The 26,489-nt window shown below is 39.9% G+C and overlaps 1 protein-coding gene across 1 annotated transcript; it reads right to left on the bottom strand.

The window, feature by feature from the left end:
• Positions 1–1,198: 1,198 nt before the first annotated feature.
• LOC4352028 (phosphoglucan, water dikinase, chloroplastic-like) lies at positions 1,199–18,211 on the bottom strand. The gene is made up of 19 exons (NM_001423463.1): positions 17,950–18,211; positions 16,576–17,227; positions 13,994–14,080; positions 13,724–13,855; positions 12,887–13,012; positions 12,630–12,808; positions 11,292–11,376; positions 10,771–10,938; positions 10,639–10,691; positions 8,647–8,852; positions 8,421–8,539; positions 6,883–6,953; positions 6,672–6,789; positions 5,515–5,601; positions 5,344–5,430; positions 5,192–5,268; positions 3,247–3,409; positions 3,010–3,139; positions 1,199–2,504 (listed from the first exon to the last, which is right to left on the bottom strand). Exons 1-19 carry the CDS (start codon positions 18,126–18,128, stop codon positions 1,603–1,605), a joined length of 3,621 nt encoding a protein of 1,206 aa, NP_001410392.1. The 5' UTR covers positions 18,129–18,211; the 3' UTR covers positions 1,199–1,602.
• Between the last annotated feature and the right edge of the window lie 8,278 nt (positions 18,212–26,489).

Genomic DNA, 26,489 nt, shown 5'->3' on the forward strand with positions numbered 1-26,489 from the left:
GAGCACAAGTTAAACTAATTGGCTAATAATTAATTTGGTTAATTTTGTTATTAGCTCATGTTCTGTTTAAGTTATTAGAAACAATTACTCCCTCCATTCCAAAATATAAGAACCTAGGACTGGATGAGATATTTCCTAATACAACGTATCAACGTTCCATTTGGTCCTAGTTTCTTATATTTTGGGACAGAGGTAGTATATTTTATGCTTATTAATATTGTTTAAATTAAATGTTTAATTATGTTGCTTATATTAAATGTGTATTAGGACAGACCCTATGAAATAACTGATAAGGTTTGGGTTTAAACCTTTCAACTTCTTATATTGCATTTTATTATGTTATTATAAGCATGTTTTGCTGAGTACCTTTTGTACTCATAAATGGGTTCAGATCATGAGGAGAAAGATGCTCGTGGAGATCCCGTGACTCGTTAGAGTGGGACGATTATGATTTCTAGGTCATTCTATGCTCAGGCAGTTCCTGTGGTGGAGTTGGACTGTTTATTTGTTTATAAGGTTTTATGGGTAATATATGGAATGATCATATATCAAAGTTTATGATTTTATATCATTTCATGCGTAACTGAACTTCCTAGGAGGTTATGTATTCGTGGGGCACCTTAACTTTATCTGGTGTCCCCACAAAAACCGAACCGATTAAATTAGGAAAACCGAAAGCCCACCCCTAGGGATCAGGATCGAGATGCATAGGAGGTTACGTATTCGTGGGACACCTAATTTTATCCCGTGTCCCCACAAAAACCGAACCGGTTAAACTAGGAAAACCAAACGCCTACCCCTAGGGATCAGGATCGAGATGCATAGGAAGAGGATATCAATATTGGGGAGAAGGCACAGTCTCTGGAACAGGACAGAGGACGATGCATACGGGCTAGGGCGTGGGTCGGTAACAGCTAAAGCAGTTCAAAGGAAAGATATTATTACAAAGTAGATATATTTACGCTGTTACTGCACACGAGTTATATTGTTACTATATTGATTTCATGATGGTACTACAGGTCTCAAGTAACACATAATACAATTGGCACAGTAACGTGTGAGTAAAGGTTAGTTGTATTAAAATCAATCAATAACGTGGTGGTAGCTCCTACTCATAGGAACTAAACAATGGTGTTGTCTCATATTACTACAGTAATATATAATTCTAATGGTGATTTTATTGTACGCATAATAATATAATAATAGATTTGTGAATATGCAGTAAGATGGTTTGAAGTGTACAGTAACAAACATCGCATTGTAGTTATTACATGTTATGCCAAATTCTACATCAATTACAACGGATTTTCCAACAAGCCGTACGAGATCTAGTTGTTTGAATACTAGTTACATTTCCATACGATTTGTGCTAATATTAGCATTCTCAGGCCATGGCATGAAAGATTTGAATTAGTTAGGCCTTAAACTTCTATTTCCTTTAGAATTTAGGCATTATTTTTTCCCCTTGCTTCCAAAAAAAATAGTAAAGAAACACTAATGACAACCCTTCGAGTTTTGCGTGAAGGCTATTCGCATTACAACAGTCGATCCATGCGGCAAACTTTATTTACCTAACCATACTGATATTGGCGCACATCCATGCTATGGCTGTGGCCTGCTTTGCACTATAAAAATATCTTTCCCAACCAGGCAACCTTCCACATCCTGTGCACTCCCGAACTTCTGCTCCAGATACTGGCCAATCGCAGCCAGTCGCTGACCAAACTGCTTCCTAAAGGTTGTATCAACCGACAATGGCTTCTTGCTGTAATCAACAGTAAGACGAATTACTTCTCCATTGGCAGGACCAGAGTTGTGCACCACCATCTCCTCACTGAAATTTGAAAAGGCAAGAGTGGCAACTTTTCCATCGAATTTGTTACATGACAGCCTCCACGGGGTGCCACGGGTTCCTGAAGCAAGCGTTTCACCCAGCCCAGGGGCGACCTCAGCCTGGACAACCTTGGGGTCATGGTCAGCGGGGCAAACAGTATGAAGCACGAAGGAGAGATCTGGCTGCAGTATTTCTTGGACAAGAACAGCCATTGTCGCGTCTCTCTGATAAACACCAGCGGCTCGACGGCTTAGGATGGCTCTCCTTGTGTATAAAGAAGCCCAAACCTTCCCAACCGCAGCTCCAAAGGCACATGGGTCCATGAGACTGACATTGGGAATTGAATCATAGAGACCAGCAGCTGACATACCAGCCAAATCCTCCACATTAGCACTAGATCTAACAATCAACCGGACATCCTGTGGGAAGATTCTTTTGAGAAATATAATAGTCTCCTCCGGTGGGGAAAGATGTGAAATTATTGCTTGTAGCTCCAACGCCAGGCTATCAACTTCACCATTTTCGACTTTGGCTGTTTCAATCTTTTCTAGAAGGCTTGTAAAGGATTCCAGTGATCCACTTTTCTTGAGCGCATCCTCCATTGATCCAAATGGTATCACAGCACCAGAAGGGACTCTAAAGGCTGCTGGAACTCCTTGATCACTATAGACTACACAGCAGTAAAAAAAATATCAGAAAATAATAATTAGAAGTCTTCTCTTATGAATTTATCACCTAGAAGTTTTCCATTCAACAAACATTAGCAGTAAACAACTCTATAATATCAACCCTGTACTAGAGTCACTACAATTGTTTTCCTGTGAACCATATGTACACTTTCCATCAGTTACCAACTTACCATGGATAGCACTACATTTTAACTGTCTTGGCAAACTGTTTTTTTTAATAAAGAAAATACAATGATACGTGCACTTGGATGATCCACCAAATTATGCACAGAATTGTTTACCTTATACTTTGATTACATACAAAATCGTGCAGTGTAATATATCCTAGTATTTTCTGTTCAAAACTTTCGACTTCCCCATTGATAATAATTGGAGCTTATTTAAATACTTGTTTAAACTTAAAGTCCCTCGATATCTTGCAAACCTTGTAAAGTTCCATTTGCAAAAGAACTTAGACAAAAAAAAATTTAAATGAAAACTTGATACCTTTATTAGACAATGAAGCAAGAACAGAAAGAGTTCTGCATGCAGCAGCTTTTGCACCAGCTGATTCCACTGAAGCTTCTGAAAGCTCAAGAGCAGCAAAACTACCATTCACTCCTGATTTGCTTTTTTGCTGTGGCAATGCCCACGGAATGAAAAATAAGTAAGAGCAACTGCAACAAGAATGCAGGATGCATCTTTCTGGATGATCCCTATCAAAGATAAGAAATGAAGCATCACCTTAGACATTTGCAGTGGCATCTCGATATCCGATGGTAGAGAGAATTCATTTTGGAGTTTCTGTTGAAATGGATTCCCTGTACTATTTGGTTCTGTAGAGACAGCATTGTCATTTTTTTCTGAAACTATTGAGAGATTGACATTGATGGATGATGCTTCTAATCTGTAAGAAACTAAGTTAATTTCAGTCCACCAAAAGGGAAAAGAGAAGTCCTAGAGATATACTGTTGAGAGAACAAGGCCAATTAATTCTCATTAAGGACGAGAAAGCATCTATGGAATTTGCTAACCCAAATACACAAGTGAATTTTAAATCGCAAGTCTGTTACAATGGTAGATGAAAATTCAGAGTTCAAAGTTCAATCTGATTTAAATAAAAACTGAGGCCATTTTTGGAAGTGATATTTCTCTTAGATTTAGTTTATGCTTATTATCCAAGAATAAAGCCTAATTCATGGCGTGTGCTGGAATATTCTTCTACACTTTATTCCTGCACCTTTTCTATCCCCATTCGTTCCTTTTGGCACAACTCAGTAAGTTGGAGAGTCATGACATCTTATGTAGTTAGCAGGGAGGGAAGCACCATTGGCCCACAATGAAATGGATATGCGCATCCCTAGTTGGAGAGGCTGCAAGTTATCCTTCTTTGGAGGAAGCACCAACGTTGCAGTGGTGCAGTCCTTCACCCACTAGGCTCGCAGTTGGCACAGTAACCAGAAATTATACTTCTATTATCTACAAAACCTGTAGATCGTACAACTCATGATTCCCTACTGTCATATTTTTCTATAAAGATTACTAGCAAAATGCCCATGCATTGCCATCGGAGAAAACAATTTCAAAAGAAGTGAAAAAAAATGAAGTATCAATAATGCATGTACATGGTAGTCGTCATCACAAGACATGTGTGCTTGGTTGATGAATTACAATGAAAAATTGTTATCATTTGTGAATGGTATTTAGTTTTGAAGTTACGAAGTGCAATGCTTTGATGTAGTGGTGCGGTGGTGCCTGTGTTGACTAACATGGGTCAGCTTGTGAAGAATCTATTCCCAATATGGTTGTTTGGACTATTGATACGTAGGAGGCTTGGAGTTAACCTTGCTACCGGTATTACGCTAAGAGAAGAGCCAAAACACATTGGCAAACAAACACCTTACATCACGATTGATGTGATGGGTGTAAGTCGATTTTTATAAGTGGCAAAAAACGAGAAGAAAATATCTAGAGAAATGGAAAGAGAATAGGAGAAGAAATCAAATTTTCAAATCACAAGGGACATCATATGTGCTTTGTCTGCTTAGGCTACTGTTCCTGTGGAACTATTCACCACATCATGCATGGGAGAGGTGATGAGATCTTGGCTTACGGAAGTAGGCTCATCGGCCTTGGTGGGTCATGGCCAGCTGAGGAGCCAGCCATGTGGGGGCAGGGAGGAGTGAGGCTCCCTCACACAGTGTAAGGGCATCTCCCAGCGATTGAGTTGTGTTTGAGACCAGCACAGCTACGGAGGTGACGGACCAAAATTTCTGGCAGAAATGCTATCAATTTTTATAATAGTGGAGATAAAGATATGGATTACATCATGATATAAAGCATTTATGAGTTAGCTGGTTTAAATAGCACAACTAGATATTCGAAACTTTTAACAAGATACTGAAAACATTCAACCACACAAGTCGAGATTAAAATTTCAGCCTGTTATTCAATCAACGATTCAAAATTTCTAGCAGAGCAATTTTAAAGTGTACACCACATACAAATCTAAAGTCGCAAACAAGGTCATAGTTGTCACTTAATCGTCTCTCATATTAATATTTGCACAACACACAGGAAGAATCATGGGCATATTTGTCACTTGAACAAATAAAACAGAAACTTCAAAAGATCAAAGCAAAAGAAATAACATTTCCGATGAGAACAAATCATTAGAACAGAACATGACCTGATATATTTTCCCTCAAGCAAATACACATCTGTAACTGTGTCATCATATTCACAAGTTACAAATACAACATTCTCCTGTAAATATATCAAAAGTAGCTTTCAGAAACGGCACCATCATAAGTAAAAGGAAATGAGTGTAGTAAGACTAACTTGACGAGCTCTAACACCAAGATGTGAAAGGTGAGGTAGTTCCTGAAGAAGAATAACACCAACTATATTATCCCCAGCAGCTTTGACCTATCAAATAATGAGCAAAACCATGGTTTATCAGTTATGGGGGTGATAAGATCAGCAAATAAGAACTTGGCGCTCCCAAAGTACCTCTTCATCTCCATCAGCCTTATCTACAATTAGAACCACAGGTTCTTTGACAGATGAAGGTAATGATCCAGGAAGAATTCTTTCCACCTGAATAAAGAAATCGTTTCCACAAAACATAGACAATCAGACCAGATAATAACTCAGGCCCAGGAAAAACTTCTAGTTGGACTGAGGATATTATAACCATTCCTTATTTAGTAACCTGAAGGAAATGTCTCTTGCAAGGCACTGGCCCAAGCTGATCTAATTTAATTAGAAATGAAGCATACAATAATTTACATGCATGTTTATGAAACAAATAAACATGTACTATCTCCAACAGAAAACAAGAACCTAGAGAGTAGAAAAATGGAAACAGTAGAAATTTCTATATGTCACTAATGAAAATTGAAGGCACCAAAAACCTAGATCTAGTTACTTGCCTGTCACAGGAAAATAAAATTCTACTCAGAATGCCACTCTGACAAGGATAAAGATCTTGGTTAATGCTAAATGAGTCTTATACTCCTCCCAAAACATGTGACGTCCACCCAAAATTCCAAATGTGTAATAAAACTTCAGAGAATAATGCACAGAGGAAGGGTGGACTGTGATAGATGGAGTGGAAAGGACTAGGAGACTATAAGCTAGGATGATGAATATTTGGGAGAAGAAAACATATATACAAACATGTCTTTGTCCATAAAACCACACATTTATGGTCATGATATTGCACTTCCTGTCTGAAGTGCCCTAAGCTAAGGTTCCCTTGCTCTATTGTAAGTAATCAGGTTGGTGCAACAGAAGATGTCAAGGAGTGTTTCCTACTGCAGCAACACTACAAGGAAAAAAAAATTGAGGTCTCTCTCTCTCTCCCCCTTGACCAGAGAGAACTGAGGGCAAAGCAACCTACCTTGCCAAATTACCCCAATCAGTACTCGCCCTCCCTCCCTCCCTCCTCCCCCCCCCTCCTTCCTCTCTCTCTCTCTCTCTCTACCAGAGAGAACTGAGGGCAAAGCCACCTACCTTGCCAAATTACCCCAATCAGTCCCTGGGCTGTGTCAATGGATATGCACAAAATTTCATATTAGGATTATGGTGGCAACTCAGGAAACAAGGCAATGCAAACAGAAGGAAGTTCAATGCAAGAAAGTCTGCTGCTTAGTTACAGAAAATACCCGCATCAGAGTTCCATGGGCCACTCCAGGAACAAGAACATCCCAGCCAGTTGATCCAAGTACTTCTCGAATTGCTTTCTGAAGTACTGTGCATAGTTTAGATACCTGAAAAACAATGCTAGACATATATAAAAAGTTAGGTTCAGAATAATTAGATTGATTACAGCTCCAGAAAACCACAATTTCCAGACTCTGTACAGAAAAGGATTACCCAGCACGAATTTCTGCCTCTGTGTAAGTTCTCACACTGTTATCTGGTATTCCAAGGGCTTTCCCAATAACCTATTAACAAGACAGCCACACAGAATCTAAGTTTGAAACATAACCAAACAAGACAAAAAGTCTGAGTGCAAAACTTGTATGGTCAAATATCACAAAAAAAATGTAAATCTTTAGGAACGACCATCTGAGTAAAGTTGTCCATGAACCAATTTTCCATGCTTACATGCCACTGAAAATGTCTGATCCCAGATATGCCCCTGAAATTTTGGTTCTTCCAGTTTTACCACTGCTTTTTAATTCATGCCTGAAATTGCAATCATTGTCAATGTTGCGGGATCAGCTCAGCTGACGTGCCAACAATTGTTCCGACATGGCAGTCCTACCCTTGCTTTACTCAACATGTGAAAATGGATTGACAATAACCCTAGGCATCCATTCACCATGTTATTCCATCTTAGCTTCTATCCTTCTCAGGTGATGGACAACACAACCAGTAGAAAGGAGAAGGGCAGAGGTGGTGGGCAGTATCCAGGATTTAGCTCACACAACACAGGTGTTTGAGCTGAGTGGGTTTGGGGTGGCGGATGTGTGTTGCCATAATGGCAGTCAACCACACCAACAGGTTGTACTCAGCAGCTTATTATACTATGCGTTTAAGTTTGTTGGATAATAATATTGACAACATTGTATCTTCATATTTGTTTCATTTAACTGCATGCATACAGTTGTGCATGCTGATCAGGATATATGCATACTTGCAGCAGAACATGAAGAAGTAAGATGTGATTTTCATGAGTGCAAACAGAGCACAAACTTGTCTTAAACTCTTATTTTCTATGTGATATTTTTAACAAATTTCTGCAACATGTGTTAGTTTTAATACAATGGCGTAAATGCGAGTAATAAACCTAACATGGTGACAGAACAGGAATACGAGACTTCCCTCACTTGCAAAGCAAGGGTAAATTTGGCATTTCCCACCTCTCACACCAAGATTTAACACCAGTTGGTCAACAGTCACATTTTCAGGCAAGGATTAAAACCTCTTGTAGGCTACCGATTTTATCTTGTTAGACTAAAGCAGTGACAAATAAATAATCGAAATTTCAGTGGCATATCTAGGACAGGAAAATTTATATGGCATTAAGGAATTTTCCATACGAAGGTTTGGTTTGAGTCTGAAGCAGGTTGTGATAATCTCGTTCAGTTTAGCAGTTAAAATGCTATTAATTTCCCGTGTCCATCTAGCTACTCTTTTTCTTAATCAAGTTGCGAATGGGTTTATTTTTTTCAGACCATTTAAGATGAAATGTGACAAGAAATGGGGAAAAAAATGATTTATCTAACTATAACCTGACTTACCAAGCAGTAATATTACACAATGGTTTCTGTTTTGAAAAGAGCAAACCATACCATGATAACAGCAAACTAAGCCTACGTCAAACAATATGAACATAGTTGTATACCATTGAACATTTTTTTTCATTAATGGAGTTAAGGTCCTCTAGCTTCGTTTAATACACTCACCATTACTTTTTCAGGGAATATAGAAAGAAGTGCTTCAGAGTACTCTTCCGTTAATCTCCGTGCTCTGTCCAGTGTAGCTTTAAGTCTTAGTGACCAAATATATTTCCCATCTTCACAACCTTCACACATGACAAGAAACAGTCAGGGTATTTCTGAGTCTTGACTACAATAAAGGTATTTAGGCATGGGCATATAAAATAGATAGATATTAAAGAAGAAACAGCACCTTCACTTTCAGATAGACCTTTTTGCTTCCAGGAAAGAATCTCATTCCCTATGGCAATACATTCATCTGTTTTCCAACCTGAAAAGCTAACTTGATTGATGCCAATGACAAGGGCATCAAGAGTAGTATCCCATAGAGTAGTATTTCTAGCTACATCCTTTGCAAGTGAAGCTGATCCACCTAAGGCTTCAAGAGTATTGATGAATCTGTTATAGTACCAGAGCAAAGTACATAAGCTCACTGATACCGCCAAGAGTAATATAAGTTTGCCTAGCTACGATTTTATTTTGAAGCTATAAATGATAACATAGAGTCATGGAGTGAATTAACCTATAAATCATAACAAATAAGTCAGCAAAAATTGATACCATTTTAATCAATGCAATGCATTAGCATTATTTGGAAAAACAGACTGCAAAGTCTATCTTTTCACTAAAGCACAAAGGAAATTAGTTCACTGTTGCAAAAGTCGAACAAGTGAAATACACTGTTCTTCTCACTTCACACACACACACACACAAGTAGGTGATGGACTGAAGGTGTTTTCAGTTTGCTACAATAGCTACTTCTGCTAGCTTGCATTACTACCAATTATAGAGAACATGTTTCAGTCGATTCTGCTCCAAAACCAACATATACTACAGCTGCTTGCAATCTCTGCAGGTCTCTGATTACTACTGATCCTAGAGCAGGAAAACTCTATCCTGACTTCTATCTTGTCAAAGGAAACTTATTAGCCCAGCAGCCTACAAACATTTCTAGTGTTCAGACATCAGTTGTTATGGGTTAGGGTTCATAGGGGTAAACACCGCCGGGAGGATGGTGACGGCTGCTAGGGATGAGAGAGGGACTTAGGTTGGGAGAGACTGATTCATCGCTTAATCCAAAATTCCAAATGACGATACAATCCATCCTTATATAGATGGATAAGATGGAGGGAAAGACCCAGTCTAATCCTATCCAACCAACTCTATCCAACTGAGCTACCATAGGATGATGGAACTGATCCCTAGGGCCTCAACCCATCGGCTCACTAGGACCTCCACCTCTCGGCCCACTACCTATGACAACAGTTGCCTACAATCTATTGTTTGTACACATGAGTAAGCTGCTGGTTTTATTTAACAAATTTGATGCCTAAGCATTAGATTCACCTAACAATTATGACTCTGCATGCCCTCGAATAGATCAATATCCACTCTATATATGCACATAGATAATATGGCTTCACTAAAGATGACTACATCACATGAGAGTGCAACCTCTACATTCACTTTTTATCCATATTCGTCAGTATTTTCCTTTAATATTTGTATTCAACAAGACTCCACACCACATGATATAGATAAGCTTGAAACAGGGGTCAAAAAGAGGTAGGGCACTCGTCCACATCTATCCAATGACTTTTTCCTATCATGATAGAGAGGCTTCAAGCAATTCTTGGTTTCTCATTGCAGAATTCTAGTGGTAAATTAGTTGATCTTATTGGGATAACTCAAACTAATACAGTAACCATACAACGTTTCTATCAAACCCCTAGCAATTTGTTTACTTAATCCAATATGGTCCTTCTGGATCAAAAAGAGAAATCTAGTATGCAATCAAATTTATGTTCTGACATAATCAAGAAAAAATTGCAATTCATGCAGCCATCAGTTTTCACCAGAGCAGCCCCCACTTCATATATACCCAAAGTAAATACTTTATTTAAAGATTGATTATGGCATGTTAGTGTCAATAAATTTTCGATTGCCCACTAGTTTGGAAAGGTATGTGCTTTTTTAGAGAGCACTGATGCATTTTACAAGTGCATACAAACTAATCAACAAAGAACATAAAATCTCAAAAAGTGACGACTATTGACTAGTAAGACAAATGAAGGGCGAAACTAACATTTCAGAATGGAAAGAAAAGGCAATTCAAAAGTACAATTTCATAAGGTTTGTGAGAAAGCACCAATTAAAATCACTTAGTTGAAACTAGGACAGTTACCTGCTTAACAGAACAAATGAATAATCCTCAAGACTAATTTCACAAAGGCGCCACTGCAAAACGTAATCAAGTATCGCTTGTGATATATGCAGCCAATTTCAACCACTTATCAATTATGTTAGACAAGATAACCTTTTGTCGCATTGCTATAGCATTATCAGGCGCATCATTTCTAAGGCCACTTTCAAGGCCCTTCATTAGAACCGATCTTAGAGAAGATAATGATTGCAAGGTAGTCATCAAAATTTGAATGGTATCATTTTTATCCAAATCTTCTGCATGATCCACTTGGTCCAAACTCTGAAAAGGAAGATAAACACGAAAGGAATATGAGTTAGGCATGACAATGATAAGCAATGATGCCAGACCAGTACTACTTGTTCCTCTATTGAAATACCAGAAAGTAACAAATGTCGGTATCAACTGTCAAAACATAGAAATAACAAGGACATAGTGCAATGCAAGGTGACATAAATTCGTATTTATAAGTTTATTTGATTATGTTATGTTAGGTAACCAGAGCACAGAAGTGTCTGATTGAGAGTGATCCCTGGTAGAGCATTATCCGCAACTCCAATGCAAAGGAAATAAGGAGATAATTAATTGATGATCATACATATAAAGAAAAATTAACTGGTTTCAGCAAAGTTTACCCTTTTGGTTTCCACAAAGGATGAGAGAACTTCTAAGCCTGACTCGTTCAGAGATTCCTTGATGGACTCCAGTTGCTCAAATAGGCTGTGAAATCGGTAATCAGGTTAGACAATTTATATTTACATGGACACTATATGACCAACAGGCATTTGAATATCTAACACACTAAACATCTGCTTTTTTTCAATTTTGTTTTATAAATTTATTTTGTAGTAATCTGTTATTACTTCTTAAGGTTTGATTGCAGGTTAGCAGTACATGGCAACTTTTTTTTTTTATTCTAGTGTACATCTAAAAGGGCAGCCACATAGGCATTAGGCAGCACACGGCCTCCTAAGCATGTCTGTTGCCTGACTAGAACTTAGAAGTTCTAACCCTGGTGAACAATTACATGAAACCCAGAATTGACAATATAAATTGAAAGTTTAATTCCTTATTTCATTCCATGTCACTGCGTTGAAGTTGAATGCATTATAAGGCTCGTTCAGAACTACAAATTCCCATCTTCTACTCCCTTGTTTTACGAGTGCACGCTTCCCGAACTACTAAACGGTGCATTTTTTTCCAGAAAATTTCTATAGGAAAGTTGTTTTAAAAAAATCATATTAATTCATTCTTCAAGTTTTTTTAGCTAATACTTAATTAACCATGCACTAATGAGCTACCTCGTTTTCCATGCGGGATGAATGAGTTACAAATCCTCAGGTTCGAACACAGCCTAAGGGTGTGTTCTTTTATCCCCTTTCTCAACTTCTACTCCCTCGTTTTACGCACGCTTCCAAATTACTAAATGGTGTGTTTTCTACAAAAAAAATTCTATATAAAAGTTGCTTTAAAAAATCACATTAATCTATTTTTCAATTTTTTTAGCTAATACTTAATTAATAATGTGCTAATCCACCGCTCTGTTTTGTGTGCCAGAGGGGAAGGCCGGAAGGGTTCCCAACCCTTCCAAAAGAACACAGCCTTACCTTCACTGGTGCCCTGAATAAATATATTAAATTCTTAATACCAGCATTATTGCAAGAAATATGTGCATATACTAGCAGCACCAGTCTGGTGTTTTTCACAAGTTAAGACCTTGATTTATCTTTCTTTGTGTGAATTCATGGGTCGATGGGGGACTACCATCTGTCTATCTCTATCACCGTAAAATTACCACTGCTTCTAGTTATAAGTAGTCATGAATTGGAAAGCTATAACTGGCATAAGGATGTTTTAGTACACAGTAGGATAGATAAGTTCAAAAAGAGAGTGACAATTTTGTTAGCTTTTTCAGCAAACAGAAAACTTATATCTATGGAAGTAGGAAAATGGAAAATTGTAAATTAGATAACCTGCCAGCATTGAAGAAATCTTTTAGTTCGCTATAAAATATCGTGAATTGTTCAACAAATGTTTCACTGTATTCTCCAGGGGTCTTAGTAATCCTAGCAAGCATGACTTCTGTAGCAATAAGATCCTCAGGTCCAGCATTACGATGAAGTTTGTTTTGTATAGTATGCTTGATTTCTTGCTGTCGACATGAAAAGATCAAACTAAGTAAAGTAATCCAATGAAGAGATTGTTCAAAACTGCAGAAAGGGATCACCACCTTGAGATCATGTGGGATGTCATTCCGGTGAGCAATATCACGAATTCGTGTTAGAGGGACAGAGGCTGTAAACTCTGACTTAAATGAAGGTAAAAAGGGATGAATTTTGCGAATCACGAGAACATCCTGCACAAACATAATTGGAAGTTGGCAAATAATAGATATACCTTTTCCCAAATGTTAGTCTGGCAGAGCCAGAATGTGCTCGAGAGTAGGGCTGAACTAGTATAATCTACATAAATTTGTCTTTTGTCTTCCATTTTTCAAATTTTAAAGTATAATTTCAATGAATATTTGGGCATAGGAGTAGGGCTCTAGCCCTAGCTGCCCTACTCCTATATCCACCTGAAGATTTAACTAACAGTCAAGCATTACATAGTTAGCAGAGCAATCATTTAATAGCAATTATATAAAAGTTGGACCATTTTCATGTGCTTAGCCTCAGTTAATTGGGATAACTACCATACGAATGGGACCAAGGACAGCACAGAGAAATATAAGGGATCTTAGGTCAAGGAGGCTATCAATTGGGACGAAGAACATGATTACATGAGAGACTAGATTAATTATTTCATATTGCTTGCTTAATCAAAGGATATCCTTATATAGATATGATTGGGTGGAGCATTAAGGGGAAAAAATAATAGCTCTCACTAAAATAAAGCAGCAGAGTCCTGCTACAATACGTCGTGGACACTATTCACTCTACTTTTTAAGGGAACAAAATTGTAGTAGTTCATCTTGATTAAAGGCATTGTGATCTGACTATAATCACAATACTTGAAAATGCTGATGCTGATGTAACATTTTGTTACTACGATGAAAGGGGCAATTAACCTTGGCTGATGTGGTTTTCCCATAATACATCATTTCAAGTTCACGGAATATTTGCCTCGATATCTCAGCATGTTTGTTAGGCCGATGGTGGCCACCATCTTCAAAGCACGATATCTGACCTGTATAAATCCACTGAAATAAAATATAAAAAAAATCAAAGAAAGCTATGAATAAACTGTTATACGGTCTTATTAACTCCAAATTATATAATCCTAGAGAGGAAAATTAGATTTATAGGACCATTGACATAAAACAATTGTAAGGAGAAACCTTCAGATAAATAGCTGAGTATACAAGGGCCCCCAGACGACTCTGGTCATCAAAAGATTCTGACAATATCCCGCGAACAACCTCTAACTGCGAAAAGGAAAATATGAATTAAATTAATATAAATAATTAGGTAGACAGGGTTATAATATACCTCCCTACAAAACAACTACCTACACCGGCCCTAACTCTCAATGCACAAGGGGGACTCCCCTCTGTCCGCTCGCATTTGTTCATTAGATTCAAACCCATAATCTCCACACATATGTTTGCTAACATAACCAACTAGACCAACACGGAAGCACTAAAGTAGAGAGCAAGCTAATTTACATTACTAGGATATTACATTTTTCATGAAATAGCCAGAACTTTTGAAAAGATTTCAGTAACCACTGACAATCATGGGGGTACAACTATGGCTTGATTTGTATAGATGTATGTAGATATATTTGTCTGTGCTGCTGCACCATTTAGTTGTTCGTGCGCAGTAGAGGTGCAAGAAACACAGAAAGATCTGACGGCAACAGCACTACAAACTAAAAAACATACAACCAAAAGATTACTGCATTTTGTTTGCAGTTTTATAACACTATTATGACCAGTTCTAAGTATAGGATTAGTGCACAATGACAGCTAATACCCTGCAATATAAGCCGGTCAAAGCCTGCAGTTCATCTTCAGCTATCCTTTTTGTAAACGATCATCTTCAGTTACCTTCAGCGATGACTGAAAAATCGCTGCCTCAATATCGCAGAGAAAGAGCTGAACTGTTTATAGTTTAGTCCTGTTCAGATTCTTATTTCACAAATAAATCCCTGAGAAAACTAATTGCAGGAATGGACCCCTTGGCTCTTACTTTTTTTTTCCCTTTCCAATATATTTTATTGTTGTCTTACAAATTTGGGAACATAAATTACATACTAACATTTAACTTTATATCTACAAATAAAGAGGACTACATGTAAAAAAACAGAACATGTAGTATATATCATTTCATATGTTTCAAGTTAAAAAATGGAACATGTAGTTTTAAAATAATATTGGGAGAATAATAGTCAACATAAATTATATAATACATTTAACTTTATAGCTATAAATAGAAAGTACTCCCCCCATCCCAAAATATAAGCATTTTGAGGTTGCTTAGCAAATACTAAGGTTAATGAAAAAGATTCCCTTTCAGTCACCTCAATGGTCAAATTTTGAATTGCTTAGATTCCCTTCCCAAGCACCTGACTAGCTGAAAATGTATGGATTTTCATGCAATGAACTCAGTGCCCCAGAAATGCTTATATTGTGTGACAAAATTCAATCCTAGAGAGCTTACAAATTGATAATTTTCACATTTAGGAATAAAGATGAATTTACATATAAAATATGTAGGTTTTCACTTTTCAATGAAAATTAGGGGAGTACAAATGTAGGATTGATAGGAGAAAGGTCCGTAAAAAGATATCGTCAGTTTGAACCTTGCTCTCTTGGATGAAAAGCAAAACCCTTACCACTTTGTTGGCATTGTTTTGTTGTGAGGTAATGTCTTCCACATCATTTTTGAGTGGTGCAGAGGTCAGTGCCAAGCATTGGCATTGACCTCTGATAACATGACAAACTCACAGAAAGAGCTCACCAGCACTGAGGCATTATAGCTCAATGCCTTTGAGGCTGGATCTGAGCAAAGGGTACATTCCTGCAATTAGTTTTCCCAAGAAACCAGAAAGTGCTAAATTACAAAAAGTTCAGGACAAAGAGGGTTGGTAGCTATTCTGCACTGTAATGGTGTATTGCATTGTCATAAGATAAGCAGATTTTTTTCCTAAACTGCAAACTAGCTTTAAACATACTGGCTTTATGGTGGCTACACAAAATATTCCGTAGCATGGCATAAATATTTATTTCAAACCCTGAAGAGACAGAACCGATCAGAGAAATAGGCGCTGCACCACCTTTACTCAGTTATATTCTCTCCAATTCCATGTCAAAAACAGAAAAAGCAGTAACCAAGGTTTGGATCTCAATTCTCAAATATTGGTATCAACTTTTCTTATTGTTTTCCTGTTCTTTCCAGCCAACATCACCTCCTGCTCTAGCTAGCATGCACTAGCTAGCAGCCAAGGTTTCGATCCCAGTCTATGTCACATTTTATCAAACATTTAACCATCAAATGTTCTGGGCCATCAAAAAGTTTGGATCATCATTAGGCCCACATATTGGCTGAATGAAATATTGTTGCCTGGTTTTTTAAGCTAAGGATCCTGGTTTTTTCTTGTTCAACCGATGGTCCAGGCCAGGAAATAGTAACACTATTTCAATCCACTCAACTGGTACCTAAAAGTATTAAACACTTCTAAGTACTATCCAGGAATGGTATAAAAAATAAGTATCGAACTTCTGCACGTAAATAAATAAATAAATGGTAAAAACTACTCCCTCCGTCCTAAAATATAAGAAGTTTTGGTTGGATGGGACACTAAGAATATGGACATAGGATGTGTTCCATCCAACCAAAACTCCTTATATTTTGGGACGGAGGGAGTACATGGAATATAAGACCCATTTGAAAAGGAATTAACTATAAAGCAACTAACCTTCCGCCACCAGTTCCTGGATGCTTTATCGCCCTCCACCAGTTTCAGTGCTATTCCATCAAGCCCAGTTGTATCCCACATCCTATCAGCCTCCTTATTCAGATGCTCATTTGATCTCATGAAAACAGTTTTACTTCCTTGCCATTGCCCACCAAATTTGCTTGACTCGGCCTCTGGTGCTGGATCACCATTCTCAACAACTGAAATATCTTGAACTTTTTCAGGTGCAAAAGTTACAGATGCTGAAGCATCCTCGCCAGTATTCTTTTCAGCTTCTCCGACCAACTCAAACTTTGGTGTTCCTAAAAGTTCTAATGGCTCTTCTGTTCTATTCCAGTGGCATACTATATCAAACTTACCATCCTTCGGCAGCTCAACAACACGGTTATTACCATCTTCCCATATTTTATCTTTTCCTCCCACCAAAAATATAACAAATTTAAACTCCACAAGTGTTTCTCCAGGGAGCTTAAGCTGGCAGACCCAACCATTTGTAGTCCATTCCAGTTCAACCTGCTCCTCCCATGAACCAAGCTCCTTTGTGGAACCGATAATGCCTACATGCTCACCAAACTTAACCTGGTGCTCTAGACAAACCTGGAGATGCACCAATGGCTGCTTTGAAGAATCTCTTCTCTTTTTCTCCTTTGTTCTGTACAATGTACAGTCAAATTATAGCAACTGTAACCAATTAATTGTCCAGAAAATTTAAGTTTGTAAACTGGAAAGTAAATGTGTGCAATAAAACTCTTTAAAATGAACCTTTTCAGGTTCACAATTTTAGTTAATCACTTGAAGCCAGAAAAGAAAAGGCAAACCACCATTGTGGAAAAATAATAATAATGACAGACAGATTGTCAAGGAATATGGAGATAGTCAGTTAGTATACAGAAGTCTAGATAATGAAATTACGTTACATTATCTCTCATTCAAAATTTAAATAGCAATCAAGTGTAACCATGTTTCATTGATCCTGAAGGAACTATAATAACTTAAGTAAACAAATAACGAATGCAGTCTATCTCAGTTTATTATGCTTTTATTTTCTCATATACCGCTACGTTGGTCCAATATTTGGCATTTCTTTGATTGATCCCTTGGTTACATTAGGTAGACTTGTTGTGTTGTTGCTTACTAGTTTCCATATAAACTTGTTCTATTGGGCTGTATCACAAGTTTATTAGTAGCAATTTCCAATCGTACGATGTTGACAGAACTAGAGTTGCAATGGATAATATCCAACACGAAAGACATCTCGGAACAAACTATACAATACAACTGCCCCCAACACACAGAGCTTCGCTCTACCAGGTTTATTGCACGCAGCCTCATGAAAGCATAAGAGAGAGGAGGAAAAAAAGAACAAGATATCACCTCTCTGCCGCCGAGGCCGCGGATCTCCCGCGGCACGCGAAGCCGCGCCGCCCAGGGAGCGCCATCGCTCCCCGGCGGAGCAGCACACCCGCACCGACTCCGGGCGGCGGGAGGACGAGACCACGGCGCGGCCTGCCGCCTATGGAGAGCGAGGTTTCGAGGGGCCGCAGCGACGTCATTGATCCTCCTCAACGGCAATCCGCCGAACAGGTGGCGGTCGCTCCCGGAAGGCGTCGCCGCGTCGGTTTGTTCGAGAAGGCACGGAGGGAGGGGAGGAGGAGGATCTGGGGCTCAAAAGCAAGCGAGCGAGTAGGCCTCGGACCGCGTGCGAGGAGGATGCGCTGCGAGGAGGACGGGTGGAGTGGAAACGAGAAGAGGGGCGAGACGATCGGGGTGGTGCCGTCGTGGCAGACTGACAGGGGAGGGGAGGAACGAGTGGACGGGCCGACGGGGTTCCCGTGACCGTTTGACCGGCCCCATGCGCGACCACCGTACTTATCATATATTCGGACCTGTTTGGAGAAAGTTTAATAGTATAGGTAATTATTAGCTTCAATTTATCTATAGCTAATCATATCTTATTTATATAATAGTTAACTATAAATATATATTATATCATCAATATATAGTCCCACCTCTCATACACACTCAACGTATTGGAGTCCGTTCTGCAGTCTGCTACAAATATGTAGCCCGTTTTCGTCTCTCTCTTCTCTTCTCTCCTCCACATGTGCTTACAGTTGACTTAGGAGTCCATTCTGCCGCCTGCTATAAATCTGTAGCCCGCTTTCCTCTCTCTCTTCTTTTCTCTACTCCACATGTGCTTACAGCTGACTTATAGCATGTTATTGTACTCGCTCTTAGCATGTTATTGTACTCGCTCTTAGTTCACGAAAAGAAAATTTTTGGTTGTCACATCAGATGTTTGACCGGATATCGGAAAGGGTTTTCAGACACGAATGACAAAACTAATTTCATAACTTACCTAGAAACCGCGAGACGAATCTTTTGAGCCTAATTAATCCGTCATTAGCACACGTGGGTACTGTAGCACTATGGCTAATCATGGACTAATTAGGCTCAAAAGATTCGTCTCGCGATTTCCCCTCTAACTGTGCAATTAGTTTTATTTAAATATATATTTAATGCTCAATGCATGTGTCCAAAGATTCGATGTGATGCTCTTAGGAAAATTTTTTGGGGGAACTAAACCAGGCCTTAGGTCGACGCCATGTGTTACTACCATAATCCCTCATGTTCCGCGTGCACGCTTTTCAAACTGTTAAACGGTACGTTTTTAGCAAAAAGTTTCTATAGGAAAATTGCTTAAAAAATCATATTGATCTATTTTTTGAAAAAAATAGCGAATACTTAATTAATCACGCGCTAATGGAGTGCTTCGTTTTCCGTACGCGAGATATGTGTTGCCAACCTAGCTGCCGAATACAACCTTAGGCCATTCACAGTTCATCACACTATTTTGAGGAGCCTTAGAGTGCCATGTAGGCTAAAGCTACGGGTCCAAAATCTGGTTCATCACAGTGCAAGTGGCTCTAGGAGTGGCTTTAATTTTACTCCCTCCATCCACAAAAGTTAGACATATTTCACATTTGAGTTTTTCCAAATAAGTTGTTCCTATTTGTAGTCTTTATGCATTCAAGACTTAAAGACTTAAAGAAGAGATAAATTAAATGTTTGATTAGAACCCAAGGAGTCATATAAATACTCATTGGTTGCATGGTAGCATTCGCCCACCAATTTATCATATGCCTCTATTAATCTAGTCTTAGCATATCGATTTAGCTCTATCGGTTGCTTCTTGCTTTAGGGTTTCTGCTAGTATCGGCTAAATCGTCTTGCTAGATTAGATTAGCTTAGACATCCACCACCCTGAAAATCAGTCAAGGGCTTGATTGTTTAGATATTGTGTTTCTTTTCATACTTAGTGCTGCATCAGTTAAGTTTAATCTACTAAGTCGTACTTAAAACCATAATCTCTAGCATACTTTTTGATTGCCAATAAGGGTTTCATCAGAGTTTCAGCCGATGAAGTATCTAGACGTCGCATCGGCTTGTAAGGATTACATACTGTTGATGTGAAAACACGACGGCCTGGGAGATCTGCTTAACTCCAGTGCAGTTCCAAAGCTAGGCTCGAGTGTGTCAATGCCAGCTGATTTGATCCTACAATCAGCAAGAAAGAATAAAAGCAGAATCAGTCGATCGATAGCGTATCAGCCGACGGAGTTAGACCAAATCGGCTATGGACTGGATATATCAAAGAATAATAAACCCTAAACATACCCAATCGACTGTAATACTATCTATGAGTTCAATAGATTGATTTAAGACAATATTATGAAAGTAGTCAATGTGCAGTCTGTTGACGGTCATTATCGATCAGTTGCGCCCGTCAATATTACCAAAATAAAAGATAACTAGTTATGCTCGCAATGCATATTTATGTTAGAATAAGTTATATTCCACTAGCACTAGGATTCTAACCTCTTCAAGAGAATAAATACAAAATGGAGGAGAATCAGTAGCAAAACATACAATCGATCAATCAGACGCTATCGAGAATCAGACTTGCGGACAAGTGGGCTGAGAACACCAAATTGACACGTCCAAAACAGCCCAAAATTCACAAGTATACAGAAAGGAGCAAAAGAGGAGGCCACCAGCCGAGACTTGCGAACAAGTGGGCTGAGAACACCAAATTGACACGTCCAAAACAGCCCAAAATTCACAAGTATACAGAAAGGAGCAAAAGAGGAGGCCGCTAGCCAAGATTGTGCTGGTTTGGCCTAGCCCATGAACCCGCCGTGCAACCGTTTGATGCAGGGCTGGCGCTGGACGGTCTAGATTTCTTCCCTACAGCGGTTGGAGGGTATTACCGCACATTTCCAACTGCCATAACCATCATTACTAGGCTATTTAAGGCCTTCACCTCCTTACTTCTTCCACATACTCAAGCAAGGGGCTTCTCATACATTCTCTCAAGTTCAGTTAGTCTCTACAATATAGTGGAATAGAAATAGAATAGAGTCTTCAGTCCTCGGAGTTTTCGGAAGAATTCGGGTATGGCTCTAGTAGCTTTTCCTTCTTTTGTAAGACATGTAATATTTATAGAATTTTCTTTTCAATATATTTACGATACTTTGCTTCATTCTAATCATTTGGGTACCGACTTTTCGATATATTATTCGAGATATACTTGTCTAGCTAGCTTACTCAGGAGATGCAATTATGTGGGTATAATGTTCATTTATATGTTTGCTTATTTCATGAGGATGATAGTAGAGTAGTATTTGGTAGCATAAGCGAGGTGCTTAGGCTATTGAATATTATTATTTGGGGTTATATGCTGCAGAACAGTAGAGGTGGGCCGCTGATGGTGATAGCTCAGTATGGGTATTCCTCCATGTTAGTATATAATCCTAAGTTACTTTCCTGTGGAGGGTACTCCTCCATATTTTGCCCCATTTGGATGGCAATGAAGGGTTGTCGTAAGGAACTCGGCAACCAGGGGTGGTCTCTCGAAACGCCAGGAGGGCATCGTAAGGGGGGTATTGGCTATATAACTATATAGTAGATAATATTGACTAAAGTTGTATGTATGTATATTAGAAGTATAGGAAATGATTATTTTCTTATTCTTTTCCACTCAGCCTAGAATCAGTATGTATGAGAATATCGAGTGCTTCTGCTTTGTGTCACTCTACCCTTGAAATGAATTAACCCCTGCTTAGATTTTGATTATCACAAGTAACATATAAATATTAGCTTGGTTCTCTCTATTATAATCTTCCCATGGGATTAAACAAATACGATACCCTTGGAATACTTTTAGGTAAAATGCTACAATGGTATATCCGTGCGCTTGCGGATATGGTCTGTAACCATAATATACCATGAATATTTCTGTGCTATTGCTAGGAATTATATTTCTAGTAATGTCGTTAAGAAATACAACCACAGTCCAACTTCGAATTCAGTTAGATTCAACACCAAATCCGCTTTGATCTTCTTTCTTCTTCTCCGAATTTGCTGCCAAATTCCGTTGTTAACACATACAAGTTAGAGTTAGCCGATCGTAACAGAGGTTTCACTATTTATCTAATCTCGTGGATTTTATGACATCGGACCTCTAGCCGATGTATGCTATAACCTTCGGATCAGTGCTTATTCTATCATATCATTATTAGCCGATTGGTTTCTACTAGATTATATTGTTGTTTTGTTACATTATCATCAGCTGATTGTCTTTATATCATTTATTTACTCAAGTATCAGACTCTGCATTGGACATACAACCGATTGCTTAAAACCCTATCGGCATCGACATACAGCCGATTGCTTAAAACCCTATCGGCACCGGCTAATATAGGCATCGGCTGGAATTACTCCATCGGCTTGATCAGCTCATTGATCTACTATTTGCATATCTTATCAGTTGCAGGATCAAACTGACTGGCACGCCCACATCTCATCAACTTTTGGACCTGCACTGGAGCTAAGCAGATCTCCTAGGCTGTTGTGTTCGTCGACTTAGTTCGTGCCAATACATTTCCGGCACCATCAACCGAGCGTGGATTTTTCATCAACACCACCCCACCGTCGGCGCGCTCTCTCCCTACCACCACACCACCGGTGCACCTCTCTCCCTACCACCCCACCGTCGGCGCCACTTTTCCTCCTCATCTCCGCCGGGCTATCCCTCCACCTTCCCCGTCGGGGTGTCGGCGGAAATCGAGCGACGAGCTCGGCACCGCGTGCGGGGAGAGGCGACCGAAGTGGCGGCGCCCGGGCGGAGAGGTGGTCGAAGCGGCGGTGACCCCGGGCGGAGAGGCGCCGGATCCCCCCTCTCTCCTGTGGGATGAGCTCGGGGATGACGCAGCGGCTTGCTGGAACTCCCTCTCTCCTGCGGGATGAACTCGACGACAATGCGGGCCTACTCGCTTGTAACGTCCCGCCTCTCCCAGGCCGGGACCACTTACATCTGGCAGCTTTTCTTGGATATAGACTGCCCTCACAGACGAACACAAGTCTTTTCTGCACACTTTGTCCTCACTCATGTGCACAGGGGAAGAATTTCCTGGTCAGTCACCCATCCCGAAATTGCTCCAGGCCAAGAAAAAGAAGTTGCAACTTGTTGGTATGAGTATTCTATTAATCCTATTAAACCCTGGGCCAGGATGTCACATCGCTCACTCGTACACACGGGACGGCAAGGACAAGCGCAGGAACGACGAAACGAGGTAACGACCTCCACAACGTGCGCAAGTGCTCGCTCCTCACGCCGCTTGCCCTGGATTTGGCCGAGGAACACGTGACCAAAGTTGGACGCGCGGACTTCAGGTAGATGCGGCATAAGCTAATGTGGCGTGGAATATTCGTTCGGGAACGACGAAGCCGAATGTCAACTAGACTGTCACACCCGGAGTTTCTCCTTTTTCGTAGTTTCTGATTCACCAATAAATCGTCTATAGAAATTACTTTGGTTAACCAGGAGAAAACCCAAATTAACAATGTATTTAATAATTGGAAATGTCAGGGAGAATTTTTTTCGAATTCTCTTTGCTCTAAAATCATTAATAGGATTTTAGAGCAAAGAATGTTGTTAATTTAAATTGTAAAGATTTGACTTAATAATAATCTTTCTCTCTCACCTTTGGTCATGAATAGTGCCCAATTCACTCCCTCTTCGTCTGCGGTTTCGTTTTGCATGATGAGTCGGGTCCGTTTCTGTCCGCGGGTCCGTTTCCGTTCTTTTCCAAAAACGGCACCGCATTTCTTTTCCAATTTGGGAAAGTCCCTATCCTAATCCTTTTCCTATTTTTGTCCTCCCACTCCCTATCGGCAGCTGCTCCCCCTCTCCCCCTGCCGCGCGCCGCCCTCCCCTCCCCGAGTCCGAATCGGCATCCTCTCCCCTCTCCTTTGCCGACTCCCCTCCGGCCCCATCTCTTTTAGTTTTTCCCCTCTCCTATAAGTTAGAACCCCTATTTTTCCTATTCGATTTTGGTTTAGCCCTAGCCGCCGGCCGCCCACCCTAGCGCCACCGCCCGCCGCTGTGCCGCCGCCTCCCGTCGTGGCCGTCATCACCCTAGCGTTGCCGGTAATCCGTTTTCCCTCTCCGTGCCATGGCTATCGCCATTATCTATCCAGTTCTAATTTATCTTTGTTCTAAGTTTTGATCTAACATCGCCGTCATCTCTGCGTGTTGCCGCCGGACCGTCGTCACCATCATCACCCTAGCATTGCCGGTAATCCGTTTTCCCTCTCTGTGTCATGGCTATCACCATTATCTATCCGGTTCTAATTTTTCTCCGTCCTAGGTTTTGATCTAACGTTGCAGTCGTCTCCGCGTGTTGCTGCCGGACCATCGTCGCCGTCTCCTCCTCGCCGATCATCTCGGTTTGGTGAGGAATCTATCCGTAATCTCCTGTTTTAGGTGTTAATTCTTTTAGTATCGTTGTTGAAACTCTAGTTTTTTAGCCCCGCGCAAAACCCTAGCCGCCGCCGCCACCGCTGCTCTCGCGTCGTCGTGGTGGTTTGCCGCTGTGCCGTAGCTTGGTAGCCGAGTTGCAAAGCGTAGGTGCATCCCTAAATTCCTACCGGCCTATCGTTTGTCGTACCGAGTCTTTGCCGTAAATCGTGTCTAGTTTTCTGTTGTCGTTCTGAGCCATCGGTTCCGTTCGCCGGTTCGGTTGACCGTTTGGATGGTCCCATGTCATGAAGTATTGGCTCGTTGAGTCATTAATTCATGAGGCTCGCTGTTGATGTGAAAACACGAGGCCTAGGATATATGCTTAACTCCATCGCAGGTCCAAAATCTTGCCTTTTAGGTTCGTGGGCGTGCCAGTTGATTTGATCCTGCAATCAACAAGAAATAAAGACAAAGAAACTGTAGTTAAATCCAAAAATGATAGCCGATCAGCCAGCCGCCGATGACATATCATTTATCTCCGAGCCGATGTCATATGTGAATCGATCGATAGTTATAAATAAGTAAATTAAAACTAAATCTACTCGATCGGCTGTAGATGTTAACAGTGCATAATTTTTATGTCGATATATACTTAAATCAAGTGATTGGGATAGATTGGTCGCCATGCCGAGACAGTATAAATCACTTAGATCGAAATATATATTAACAATGAGATTATAGATGTTCACAGCATAATCGATCAGATAGATCTAGCGCGTATCGGCTAATACTCCGATACCACTCTATATTAAGATATTAAAGCAAGTAAAATATATCAAACAAAAAGCTTAACATATCTAAAAAGCAATAAGATCTCAATATAAAGGGCAGATTTAGCATATCAATTAAGCACATGAAATATAAGGCTAAATCAGGTAAGATCGGCTGAAACCCCGATACTACTCTAATCGACAACCAAGAAGCAGGCTAGAGATTATAGTTCTAAGCACGACTTATGAGGTCAAACCTAACTGATGCAGCCATAAGTATGAAAAGAAACACAATATCTAGACAATCAAGCCATTGGAAGTTTCGTAGAGTGGTGGATATTCTATATAATCTAAATCAACATCGGTAATTAACCTGGTCGGCTGCCTCCTAGTAACAGATGTTAGCCTATTAGAGGTTAGGTAACGATATTGCCGGAGATTATATAGAATATATGATAACTCGACAACTTACATGCACAAGATTAGAGTGTCATAATGATGCAAGCACTAATCCCGAGAACACAAGCCGCCATAACAAGTCGTACCTCTAGTTGAAGATCGAAACCGATGCAGCTCAACCCGAAAGCAAGAACTCATCGAAACAAAACGAAAGTAAAAGGTGGCGATGCGCCGAGATTGTATTTGAACGTGTGTTAATTGATTACATGGGGCTCGAGGTCTATTTATACCCGAGATTACAAAATATGTCCTTGTCGGACACAACTCTCATCTCTAACAAACTCTAAGATACCATAAGTCTTTGCGGCAGACTTTTGCCCACACTTATCTCTAAGGAAATTACATAAAATATCCTAATTAATAGATACAATTGCCTTCTTAGGACTCAATCCACGTGTGGCAATCCATATGAAGCACATTAATTCAACCCGATGACGTACACCGTGTCATATTGTTAGAATCGGCTGTATCGGCTAACCCTGTTCGACTCGAACTCTGCCAATCCTGTCTGTAGCCGATTTGGATCGTAGCCGATTCTTGCTCTGTTTCCGCAACGATCTTCGTCTTGGATTCTGCTTTGATCTAATCTTCTTTTCCAACACTGATATTACCAAATTTGGTCGTTAACACATGCCCCCCAAGTCCGAAATATTTGGTAATGTTTCGGATTTGCCATATGTCGACTCCGAGTGAAAATCGCACTTGCCGTTTTCCGACCGTTACTCCAGCGCTTTAAATGCTAACCGTCACCTTCGAGAAACTTCACGCTGTTTCCTCCGTTTTCACTGCTGAAGCAAACCTAGTTTTCTCTCTCTCCGGCGATCCCCTCGGTGCGCTCGGCGATTTCAAGGTGATCTCCTCCCCGGCCAAGCTTCCGCTCA

The sequence above is a fragment of the Oryza sativa genome, chromosome 12, assembly GCF_034140825.1.
Source record: "Oryza sativa Japonica Group chromosome 12, ASM3414082v1".
NCBI lineage: Eukaryota > Viridiplantae > Streptophyta > Magnoliopsida > Poales > Poaceae > Oryza > Oryza sativa.

What these genes read in the sequence shown, in the direction of transcription:
- LOC4352028 (NM_001423463.1), bottom strand. Translation starts at nt 18,128, where the DNA reads ATGACGTCGCTGCGGCCCCTCGAAACCTCGCTCTCCATAGGCGGCAGG. An exon ending in ACATCCCACATGATCTCAAG is followed by an intron (nt 12,809 to 12,886) that starts GTGGTGATCCCT and finishes TCATGTCGACAG; the next exon opens with CAAGAAATCAAGCATACTAT. An exon ending in GAGGCAGAAATTCGTGCTGG is followed by an intron (nt 6,790 to 6,882) that starts GTAATCCTTTTC and finishes ATATATGTCTAG; the next exon opens with CATTGTTTTTCAGGTATCTA.